This window comes from Oryza sativa, chromosome 2, assembly GCF_034140825.1.
Source record: "Oryza sativa Japonica Group chromosome 2, ASM3414082v1".
Taxonomy (NCBI): domain Eukaryota; kingdom Viridiplantae; phylum Streptophyta; class Magnoliopsida; order Poales; family Poaceae; genus Oryza; species Oryza sativa.
In genome coordinates, this window is record NC_089036.1 from 17,063,156 (window position 1) to 17,075,860 (window position 12,705).

The 12,705-nt window shown below is 38.4% G+C and overlaps 1 protein-coding gene across 1 annotated transcript; it reads right to left on the reverse strand.

Annotated features, from left to right (window-relative positions):
• LOC4329367 (uncharacterized) lies at nucleotides 1-9,830 on the reverse strand. The gene is made up of 14 exons (XM_015771500.3): nucleotides 9,393-9,830; nucleotides 8,534-8,643; nucleotides 7,657-7,719; nucleotides 7,393-7,573; nucleotides 7,176-7,280; nucleotides 6,969-7,099; nucleotides 6,234-6,780; nucleotides 5,655-5,720; nucleotides 5,429-5,505; nucleotides 4,539-4,820; nucleotides 2,844-3,159; nucleotides 2,618-2,767; nucleotides 1,490-2,026; nucleotides 1-490 (listed from the first exon to the last, which is right to left on the reverse strand). The coding sequence occupies exons 1-14, from the start codon at nucleotides 9,723-9,725 to the stop codon at nucleotides 302-304; spliced, it is 3,087 nt and encodes a 1,028-aa protein (XP_015626986.1). The 5' UTR covers nucleotides 9,726-9,830; the 3' UTR covers nucleotides 1-301.
• Between the last annotated feature and the right edge of the window lie 2,875 nt (nucleotides 9,831-12,705).

Below are 12,705 nucleotides of genomic sequence, written 5' to 3' on the forward strand. Positions count from 1 at the left end.
TTAGCATCAATAAAGAATTACAAATGAAGATGAAACTGGCTTGTCTGACAGAGATCAAAGACTGTACTTAACAGCGCCATCTTAAGCAAAGATGAATCGCTAATATTAACCTATTCTATACACTGCCAAATGTGGCACTATGCTATGGACTACCTATATATACATGGTGCACTAACCTCTTTTCTGTGGTCTACACTAGAGCCTTGTTCCAGGCATTCCTCAGTCATACAGGTGCATATATGGGCTAACTATACGCTATTATTGTAAGTTATAAATAGGTGAAAAGAAAACGATGAAGTAGTCATGGCTTCCGGAGAGCTGACGCAGCTCCCATTATTACAGCCATTACAACCCCGAGTCCGGCACCAAGTGATGCACCTACGGCAGCAGCTGTAACAGAGCCATCTCTCTTCTGGGGCTTCCGCTTCCCTTGCAGAGATGCTGCTTTCTCTCTCTCCAGCTCCAGCGACAATCTCTCACGAGAAAGCTCCTATGCAAGCATGCAGTATCCAGTCAGCTATGTGACAATTGTTTTTTTTTTTTTTTGCGGGGAGCTATGTGACAATTGTTGAAAGGGCATACATTGGATAGTTTGTCAAAAGGTATGCTATGGCAAGCTGACATTCTTTTGGATTTTAACCTAAAACTATTGTCTCATGAGGTACATAATCAAACATGAAAATTTATGTAAGGCCTCTACAAATACATGGATTTATGCTTCCTTTGCCTTCTGAAAATTAAGAGTAAAGTCCATCACCGGTCCCTAATCTTGTACCGTTGTGTCATCCCGGTCCCTAAACTCGCAAATCGACCGTTCAAGTCCTCAAACTTGTTCGACTGTGTCATCCCGGTCCCTAAACTTACAGATTACTCGTTTAGGTCCTCCAACTTGTTCAGTTGTATCACCTCGATCCCTAAACAGGACGGTCTAAAAACTTTATATCAAAAAATAATTCATAACTTTTTCATGTGAACTCTAATGAAGACAAACTTTATATCAAACTTGTAGCCCTCGACGCGATCTACAACTTTGTAGTTGAAAAGTTTATGAATTAAAACTGTTTAGGGTCCCAAAATATTGTTGCATGTTTATAGATTTTGAAATTTTAATATTAAAATTACATTTTGGGACAAAAAATGATTTTAAATAAAAAAAATTCAACTACAAAGTTGTAGTTCGCGTCGAGGGCTACAATTTTGATATAAAGTTTGTCTTCATTAGAGTTCACATGGAAAAGTTATGAATTATTTTTTGATATAAAGTTTTTAGACCGTCCTGTTTAGGGACCGAGGTGATACAACTCAACAAGTTGGAGGAGCTAAACGAGTGATCTGCAAGTTTAGAGACCGGGATGACACAGTCAAACAAGTTTGAGGACCTGAACGGTCGATTTGCGAGTTTAGGGACAGGGATGACACAACGGTACAAGTTTAGGGACCGGTGATGGACTGTACTTGAAACTTAATGTAGAAGGAAAGAGAGAAGTACCTCAAATGCTGGCTCTTCATTGCTGTGAATTACTTGATGTACAAGTTGACGAAGGGCAGTGACACCCTCAACATGCATAACAATGTCCTTCCTCTGAAATGGTGAGAGTGAAAAGTTTACTGGATAAAAAGCAGCTCTGCCTGAAGGATTCTCGTTCCTCAGACTGCCACTAGCTGAACTGATGGGGCGCAAACTATTTGTGGCACTTGGCATTAGAAATGGGGAAGAGTTAACAACTTTAGTCATGTCAGGAGAGGCTTGATAAGCTTCCATTGCTGAAGTGATCAATGCGTTCTGTTCATGTGCACTGACGGAGAATTTATTAGTTATTGCAAGGATCCATGGAATGCCAAGAGCCTTGGCTTCATCCAAGAGAAGTGAAAGCGCTGGCTGTGGTTGAGAAGTGTTGGACTGGTGATACTGAGGAATTCGATGAGCAAGGTTATGCACAACAATAACTAAGTCAGTCTTCCTGCTGAGATCATGTATCCCTAACTGCAATTCTTCTTTGAACTGCCTAACTTCTAAAGGTAGTTCCTGTTAGAACAAAAACATACTATGAGCATTTTCGGGGTTGAATAATCAGGGAAGGAACCACATTGCTATATATGCCCTGTAAAAATGAATAGGTAAATTTTTGGTCCAGGAATTATGGTTGGGGAGACCAATTTTCACCCTGAAAAAAAAAAGAAGCTGCTTTTCACCCCCTACATCTAAATCTTGGCAATCAACACACCCCATACTCAATTTCACAATGTTTTTGGATGGCATGGTGGTTTTCACAGACATGAACTTCCATTAGGCAAGTTCAGTTGAGTTGGCTGACATTTTGATGATTCCACTTACACCTCAAAAAAACTTTCTGAATAGAAAATGTCAGCAAAAATATACTCGTTTCTAAAATAATTTATTGGATAAAAACTACGAACTAATTGTTTCAGATAACTGCTAGGGTGATATATCTATAAACATATATAAGCTTGTACAGTCATTAAGTAACTGATATACAATCATTAGGCCTACTGAAGTACCATATTTGTTATTGGATATAATGGAAAAGGGCAACATTTTTTTTCTATATAGTTTGAAAACTGTCAATGGAGTTAATTTCATGGTAAAAAAATGTACCTGCAAGTTCACTGTTGCCGAATCTACGTAGCACAAACCATTTGAAACTCCTTTTCCATGCAAATCTACATGTATGCACTCAAGAACTGCTTTGCTTCTTTCTTTAAATTGTCCTAACAATGCTTTTAGCAAGGAAGTTTTACCTGCTCCCTACACGAAATAAATACATACCCAATTTAGTATTCCCGTGGAAAAAAAAAGAAAAATATTCAAGATATGGGGGTACCTCTAGTCCAAGCAATCGCACCCTCCTGGTCCTCACATAGACCTCTTTACATATAGTTACAAAATCACTTGTACCGTATATAAGAAATTCATTCAAACCCTTGCAACAACCTTTATCTTCAAACAATGAGTCAAATCCATAATCTGGATTTGACCCTGTACCCGTGGCCACAGAAACCATAAAATCTTCACTGATATAATTTGGAGGCTGCTTTAGTGGCTGACCAACTAGAATGCGCATTTTTTGCAATGTAGGCTGCACTTCCTGATCTGATGAATATGACACCATTGGTAGAGTTTCAATGACTGTTGAATACCTGCACATGTTGAATTGTAAGATGGAATACTAGCAAATAAAATGGAGGGAACTTTGCTAGCCATAAGTAAAAACAAAAGAGCAATATTCATCAAATACAACATGCAAACATGGAACATGTTTTTTAAGAATATATTATTCTAGCTGGAGTTCTCCAAGATAAATCCAGTTCATGTTCCGGGTGTACTTATATGGGTTCAAAAATCAAAATTCACAGACTCTCAAATATCAACACTACATCCATACCAAACATGTTCAAATATAACAGATCTTTCGTCTATTGTGTATATGTGGATGCTAAGGCATACCCAAATGAAAAGAATACGAAAGGTACCCTCATATCTTGACCTATTTTGTGGTTAATGCATCATGCCAACAAGATAAGTTACTCGTATATGATAATTGATATACATATTTTTTTGAATGGCATATCTTGTGAAGTTGTGATATTATTGGCATGAGTGTTTTTTTTTTTTTGGGGGGGGGATTTGAGGTTACTTTTGGATGATATATATCTTGTGAGTTTGCCGCAAATTCATAGTGAGTATAGTGTTAGATTGATAGAAACTGCAACGTTTCATAGGTTGTAGTAGAGTGGAATTATGTAGACTCCCTGAACCCTTACATGTAGGTACTGTAAATCCGTAACAGCAACCTGGCCCATCAGACACCATATGAGGGATATTAAAATCAATAAAGGAAGAGCCTTCTTTATTCTTTACTTGGTGCCTGATGAAACAATTGCCTTGGAATATGGTGGCTAGCTAATCAACTAACCAAAACTCCAAAAGATAAACAACAGACTGATTTAAGGTAGCCTAATAAGTGAAGTCAGATCCAGCTGCCTAATCTGTTGCAGCTGTTGCTCCTTGTGCTGGTTGTGTCTTGTCGTAGGTGATCCCCAAAATAACATATATTCCTTTTACTGTTTGGTGCTAGGAAAAACTGTTTTGTTCTTGTCCTACAGCTGGTTTAATAGGTATAAAATGTGGCTCATTGTGTTCACAAGGGTTCCTGTTTATCAGGAAAAGCCTCAAGAGAAAAATGTGACACATAGTGTTAATTTGTATTCTTACCATTCCTTCTTTTTTTTCACATGCATCACATAAATTTTGCACATTAGCATAGTAGTACCTCATTCTAGTACCAGTTTCCTAAAATTTGCGCCTACAGAATTATGAACATGGTATTCTTGCCGAGATGAAGATTGGTGCCTCAAAGGGCAAGATCAAATATTTCAAAAAAAAAAAAGAAAAAAGGTGTCAAGAAAAGCTTATAGTGCAAACTAAAGCATAGGCCTACAATAGATTATGTCAAATTTGGTGAGCTTTCCTTCTGTAGTGTAGGACTCAAAACTTGTTTACAAGAGCTAAAGCATACCAGTTTCCATTTATCTGAGCCTGGAAAAGAGTGCACATATGCAGGTCATGTCCAATTATATCAACTTTCAGGGGTTCAGCACTTTTATCACCAGGGTAGCCATTCCATCCAAGAGGAAGAATAGAAGTGGCAGTTCGAATAGTAGGAGGCTCCACAATATGGCCAAGTTCAACAGAATCAGCAGCTGTTAGACCGAGTAGTTCTTGTAGATGTGAAAATTGTGGCAATTGTTCAATGCCTGTAAAAAGCTGGGCATTTGCAGACATGCAGATGTCATATATTCTGCACAAATAGGACAAAAACATTCAATGGTAATAAGTCCTTTTCCCCCAAAAAAAAACATGTGCAATTTAAACTGGATAAATTAATCTAATGCAACAGAGTTATATTGTGTATGCCAAGCGTCATGTCGGTTTAGTATGCCTTTCTTGTTTCAATTTAATGAACTAACAAGAGACATGTATGCACAATATGCACATTCACAGTTCCATATAGAAGATCACTTCTCAATATTGTGCTATGCAGAAAAAGTTCATTGTTCTCAGAGCTTCTGCACTATTAAAATAAGTTAATGAACTATTTATAAAAGCCATGTTATATAGGCAGACATGGATAGGTGCACTAGGAACAAAAGGTCCAATAGGCATACACTTCTAACAATTATACTTCTACACTGAGCAGAACCATGGATACTTAATATAACCCTATATGGCAAACTAATGTTCGGAGAAAGCATTTACCACAGCAAACAATCCATATTTCCTTTGTTTTTGTTCATCATACTTAGGTTTGATGCATGAGCCACACAAGGTTTAAAGTTGGCTGACTAGTTAGAAAAGAACATTATTTATTAATAGCCATGTGTAACTAAAGGTGAAAGTTGATCTTACTTCTGGAAGCGAGCCCTATAAGATTTCATTGAGTGTGATTGCAAACGCTCTCTTAATTCCGTTATAACTGACTGCACCTGCAAATGCCTTTGCCAGAACACAGCAAGATAATGAGTATATCCAATATTATTAAACAGTCAAAACAAAAGAAAACAAATCATGTTCCTAAATAGTTCAGATTTTTTTAACAAATACAAGAGGATTAGGAATGAACTAAAAAGCTCACCGATGTCATCTTGGAGTACTCTGAATCTGAAAGTGTATTGACTGATGAATCTCCCAACAGGTATAGCTGGTAAGCATGAAAACTTTTCTTAGTGTTAACAGATGGAACTCCACTCCATTTATTAAAAAGAATAGATTGTTTAATACATCGCTAATGATTTTCTCTAATCTTATTATTGCTTGCTTTCTCAAGGTAGTATGATATATCATACACATCAGGTAAATGACAGACAATAGCAGCATAAAAATTATGGAACAGCTATGTTACTGCAGAAGTCATATTTAAAGTAGCAAGATCATAAACTGGAACAAACATACACAGAATACAAGTAATATTCTTGTAACCAAGTCTACACAAAATACAGGAAATATGACTTCAAGCATCGAAAAGTTTTCATGCAAAAGATGACTTGTCCACATGTATAGATATGCTCCACACAAATGGGGATATGCATTATGCAAATACTAATTGGTAGAGTTTGAAACATAAAGGCTTAAAGGGTTAGAAGATATGATACCAAAAAGGAACTAAAAATAGGTGCCAACAAATGGAGTAAATAATAAATAAATAATTACTAACCTCACCAAATGGAACATATGAAGGCAAAGAAGGTACTCTGTTCCACCGTTTTGAACCCCCAACTTCAGAAACATTAGTTTTATCAGTCTTGTTATTTTCTTCAGTGAGCCCTCCATCTTTATCAGATAAAGGGGTAAGAGCAATTCCTTCTGAACCTTCTTGAATCTCAAGAGATTGCAGCCCCTCTTCTGATTCATCAACCTTTGATTGCAAGAAATTATCCAACTGTGATGGTGCCTTTCCAAAACTATTTGTTTGTTTCTGAAGCACACTTAAACTTTTTCGCACTCCTTCCAAAGGAACAAGCTTTGAAAGTCTCCAGAGTGACTTTTGAACAGGACCAACACCTAGAACAAGTTGCTCCCCATTGTTCTCTTTTGAACATACAGATTTTGTGTCCTTTTCTTCATCAGATTTTGCGTTAGTGTTATCAGGTGTTTGGGCATTATAGTGGTGAAAGTATGCCGGCGATAAAATACGTGGCACCAAGTCCTCTGGAATACAGTAGGATTTGAAATAATCTTGCCATCCTCTTCGATGAACGTAGCTAGTAAAAGGAAAAAGGGAAAAGATAAAGAAGTGTTTCCAATTTTATCAACTCTCTAACACATATCTGAAGAAATATACAATTATATTAATTTAATTAAAAATTAATTGAAATTACAACAAACCACGCAGGGTATTAGGCATATTTGAAATTACAAGAAGCCATATGGAGTCTTCAGACAAACTTACTCTCTCAGTGCAGCATTCCCAACTGGTGGCTGAGAAAACGTGATACACTTCACCTGAAGCCTGTCAGGCTCTTTAGATGGAGATGAGGATGCAAGTACTCTTAATATTGCAAGGGTAGCCAAAGCAGCTACCTGTAGCATAATTTGAGGTGTATAAGCAAATAGAAAGGGTGAGATGCTATGCTGCAAGTTACACATGCCTACATACCGCTCCACCAAGCGAATGTCCGCACAGAACAAGTTTCCTGTTCTTTTTCTGAGCAAGTTTGTATAGCTCCAGAGCAGGAATTCCATTGGCACGTGCTAAGAAACCCTACATGTTATACTGACTTAGGTAGATCCAAGCAATGATAAATCAATTCTAAGAAACTAATAAGTAATAACAGTGAGCCAATGTTCAACAAATAGTTGCATTTATTGCGTACCCGGTGTGCAGCAGGTTTTGATTTTCTCAACTGTTTTGATTTCTCTCGATAAGATGTCCCGAGGTTTTCTTCACCCTTCTGGTCATCATTTTGCACACACTCAACAGCATCAGCCAAATCCTGTGCGGTATCCTCATGAAATACGGTTCCTTGGAGTATATTCACATCAGCAATAATATCTCTATAAAGGAGAGCATAAGAAAACTTAATGAAATTGCAAATATGATAAACATTTCATACTTTAGGATCGCAAGAAATTCTTACTTGTATTGTTTTGTACCGATAAATGTAGCAAATAATGTATCACCAGCCTCTGCTAACACATACCTACAGGATTTCACCAATAAAAAAAGACAATATAATGAGGAGATTTTCAATACTTAACCATGAAAGCATAGTCTGAACAGTGCACTTTTTCGTGAATTTCACATAATTATGACTTTACTGCCAAAACTACAAAAACCTGAAACTTTTTGTTTCACATTTCACGACACTACAGCTTTTTGAAAGATATTTATCAAAACCTACAACTCTGTTCAACTGTTGCTTCTGGGTTATCTGACAGGTAAGGTCCCACCTGTGCCCTGTCAACTTCACAGCAGCTAATGGGAGGGAAGGATGTGAGGATGATGAGTGGGTCTACCAATCAGCTAATGGGGGAGACAACATAATTACATGTTTTTTATAATTATTCCTCTTAAAGTTGTAGTTTTATGAAATGGGATAATAAAGCTGTAGTTTTATTAAATTTACTCTTTTTTATAGTTTTTATTTAAAGAAAAATCTTAGGCTTATCTCCATGGTAATGGCTGGGTGGGATGGATAATATTCCCTAGTGAATGCACCAGTTCATGCTGTTGAACCATTTATGCAGGTCATCATCAATTCTTATGTATCTTTTTTAATAGGTGAAATTCTTGTTGGAACTTGGAAGTTGATACAGAGATGGACATGAGGGTGGATGGCATGGGAGGTGATGTTGGACAAGAAACTACATGGCCAAAGCTTGTGTGACTTGCCGATAGAGCATGAGAAAAGGAATTAGTTGATACTGTTACAGCATTTGTGAGAAAATATCAGCAAGAGAATACATATATTATAAATATGTCTGTGTTCTAGAATGAATATGCTTAAACCTTACCTATGTCCTACATGATCCAAGGATGGCTGAACACGCTCAAGAGACACAATGTGTCCACCAAAATCAGATTTGAACTTATTAATATATCTCATCATCTCAGAAACAGGCCTCTGGCACAAAAAAAAAAAGGAGACTAAGTAAAAATAAAATAAACAGGCCTCTTGCAGAGAGAATAAGTAAAAATATTCTAGATAGTAATTTTCTGATTTATAGGGGAAGAGGTGAAGGTAGTCAAAACACATTAAAAAGCATGGAAGAGTAGGTTAACTGAATCTAAACGGTTACATGAAAATTGGAACAACGAAAATGCACTTATTATGAAAAATCACAGTAGTTTCTCTTAGGTTGGTCATTCCTTTTCATGGTTCCAACGTAATGTCATATGAATAGAATAACACAAATAGAGATATAGTTCGATTGAACGTACATGAATGAATAAATGATTATACAATAGAAGGTGCTTGCAGATTAACTACATCAAGCAGGCACCACAGAGACGTTGCTGTTTTTATTCTACTTAGAATGCCACAATAACATTATAACGGCACATGGTTGTCCCCAGTCTGAGGGGCTTACATTTGCTAGAAGTTTTTCGTGATCGTTTAGACATTTCCCAGGTCGATTCAACATCACTAGAGACTGCCAATTTTTACATGAAACTACTGGACAGAACGTTCCAGTTTTTTACTCCTACGGCAACATAAGAGCTACTATATGATCGATCCCTTTGGCCATCAATCAGAGTTCACCACAGCCGCGCATGTCCAGGTCTCTACCTATAAGCCAACGGAACCGGATCGACCAGAATCGCGAAAGGCGGGGGGGCGGCATGGGCGGAAGGGGGTTCGGATTAGGTCACCTTGTAGACGCACTCGGCGAGGACGACGGCGCAGAGCAGCTCCTGGAGCTCGGCGACGGTGTCGACGCGGACGGCGCGGCAGAGCTCGCGGAGCTGGCGGCGGCGGCGCTCGAACTCCTCCCGGAACGCGCGCTCCCGCTGGCGCCTCCGGTCGCCCGGCCACGCGGGCGCCCGGGGCGGCGGGGGCCAGGACCAGGACCAGGGCCAGGGCCAGGGCCACCGCGGCACCGCCGCCGCTGCGGCGGAGGGCGGCCTCGGCCGCGCCCACGCGGGCAGCCGCGCCGCCTGGTCCCGCGCCCACGACTCGACGCGGCTCGCCAGCGCCGTCGCCATTGTCGTGGCGGGGCGGGGCGAGGAGGAGGAGAGCGCGATCTGGTGGCGGAGGGAGGGAGAGGGGGGAGGAGGAAGGGGAAGTGTGTAGGATTGGTATATTATTATGCCGCCGCGGCGGGTAGATCCGTTCGTTTTCGTTGCGTCTCGTCTCGTCTCGTCTGCGGGCTGATTGGAACATGAGAGTTATGATGATGATTTTATGAAAGTAGAAACGATATCTTTTCCGAATATAACTGTATTCCGACCATCCTATTCTTCCTAAAAGAATCAACCTAGCTAGTTTAATGCATATGAACACAAAGAGGTGTCCACATACATTATTCTAGAAGGGGTCACATTCTTAATTCTTTTTGGGACAAAAAGAGTATTTCAGTTTATAGAATTTTAAATGTCCTTGTTAAAATAAAATATAGTTGTAATGTAAATATAATCAAAATCACGCAGCATCTAGTTTCGCGTGCTTACAATAGCCGGGTCGCGAGTACAGCCACACACAAATAAATTTTAAAAGCATTCATATTTTATATGGTCAAAGTTACATAAACCCATATATATATTGACTTGTGATATACTCCATTATAGGTTTTGTTGCCTAAATGTTTGATAAAACCTCACTTTTATTTAAATTTTAATTAATTTTAGCATATGTGAAACAATATTTTTTAAAGTAGTGGGAATTAAACTATCATTTGAGAACTCAGTAATTAAAAAGATCATATACACTGTATCGTTTAAAATTTAAAGTAAATTTATGCTCAACATGTATAGGGAAGGGGTTTTGTGAAACTTTAGAAATATAATATACCTAGGGTTATATGTTACGAGTCAAAATACTAGGGTTTTATAATAATTTAATCATAAACAATTAGTGTTTTGTGAAGTTTATTTACAAAAATTCTCCCCTGCCAACACAAATTTTAAAGCGCATCCGATGGCAAAAAAAAAAAACGAAAGTTGCCCTCACCAATTTTTTTTCCCAAGAAATCTAGCAAATCCGTTTATGAACTTAGGAATTTTATGAAAACTTTGTGGAAATTGCGCCTAATCCATTTTACTATAACTATTGACCTGTTTGGTGAAGTTTAAGATTCTGATAAGTAACTATTTGGTAACCAATTTTTGAGAATCGGGAAAAACTAAGTGTCCCAGCTTCTGGCTTCTAATTCATTTTCTTGATTCTATAACTACAGCTTCTCAGCATCTAGACCAAAAGCTGGTCTGTTTGGGGGAGCTTCTGATTTTGGAAAAACCTGCAGCAGCTAGGAGCTTCCCCAAACAAGCCCTATAATGCCACCACATTGAGCCATGCGATTATGCCATCACCAATTTGTTACCGGTTGGATTTTATCTGGACGTTCGATGGTTCATTTCAAGTTCTCAGAATTCATTCGTTTGCTGCCCATATTTACTCCAAAATTTTCTTGAAAATAAGCACAACTCTTCAGGATGTTCCCATTCTCCAGTACTGATAATTATTTGTTGTCTTTGACATAAGAAATTATGCAACATAATTTCCATTAAAAAACATCTATTTTAGAGTATTATTTAGGAGTTCTTGGATCAATGCACAGCACGGGGGTATCATCTAGCATGTGAAATTTCCATATAAAGTATAGGTTCTAGAGAAGCCATATATTATTTCAAACAATCAACTGTTGGTTTTCATTTTGAATGAAAATCATCTTAAATCCACTTCAGGTTCTATGTGTGGACAAGCTAGCCTAGTCATTAACGCTTTTCAGCTTAAGGTATGTTGGCTTCAATTCTTTCTTTTCTCATCAGCATGCTTTTCAAACTGTTAAAAAGATGTATTTATTGTAAACATTTTCTATAGGAAATTTGCTTTTTAAAATAATATTAATTTATTTTTTAAATATATTAGGTAATGCTTAATTAATCATGTGCTAATGAGTCGCTCTATTTTATATGTGTAGTAAAGAAGATCAAACTTCAATAGCAACACAGCCTTAATTTTATTTGTATGCTCACCAAGATGGATTTTCCTTTTTCTTTAAAAAAATAAGACGGATTTTTCTCATGTCACTGCAAATGTCTCATAAAATAGAAAAGAAAAGAGTGAAATACAGTAAAGTGAGTATTCCATGGGCGGTGGCCCCATAGGTTGCTTATTGGAGTGCACATGCATCTAGCACTTTTCTTTTCTATATTTTCGTTTGAATTTACATCAGTTATATTTCTACTCGAGACATGCTCTTGTTTTGCTAAACAATATGCTGAAAAATATACTACGATTATGGGTCAAGAATGATTTTAAAAAAAGGAAAAACTTGAAGGACAGATAAAATGTAAAAGTACTAAATTAGCATCCTATTAAAAGTATTGTGGTCTCTCCTGGTATTATATGGGCACAAACGCATAGTCCACCTTTTCTCCTCTTTCCTTCTCTTTCCCTACGTCGAACTTCCTAATCTGGCCGAGTTGGCCCAAGCTAGCACAGGCCGGCCCGGCCCAGCAACGCTCCGCCTCTCCATCGAGCGAGGCACAACGCAGCTGCTTCTCCCGGCCAGAGCCAGTTAGCCACAGGCCAGCAGAGCCAACACGCCAAGCTAGCCACTGCCGACGCCATCACTACGGCCTACTCCTTCCGTACGACTAAAACGAACGTACGACTGAATGTTACATATTTAAACATATATATCCAAATTTATAATCTAGAATATGTCATATATAATATTAGATTGGTTTTTTATAGAACAGACAGAGTACACCTCATCCCTCTCTCCCGGCCTCCTCTCGGCTCTAAACCAACAGCAAACGAAATGCCACAACCTCAATCCGCTCGATGCTGGCCAAAGCCGCACCAATAGCCGTCGCCAGTGTTAATTGGCCAGAGATAAGGAGGTTTTGGCCACCGGTAAGAAACTCCGAAATTTGCCACACTTGACCATCCTTGTCCAAAATTGAAGCCACGCTCGTTTTCTAATGTCTTTGTGCTACTAGTTGATAACTTGAAATATAC

Excerpts from the sequence above, each read along its gene's own strand:
- LOC4329367 (XM_015771500.3), bottom strand. The coding sequence starts at position 9,725 with ATGGCGACGGCGCTGGCGAGCCGCGTCGAGTCGTGGGCGCGGGACCAG. Across the intron at positions 8,644-9,392 it reads TCGCCGAGTGCGTCTACAAG|AGGCCTGTTTCTGAGATGAT; the intron begins GTGACCTAATCC and ends TTTTTGTGCCAG. Across the intron at positions 4,821-5,428 it reads TATAGGGCTCGCTTCCAGAA|AATATATGACATCTGCATGT; the intron begins GTAAGATCAACT and ends CTATTTGTGCAG.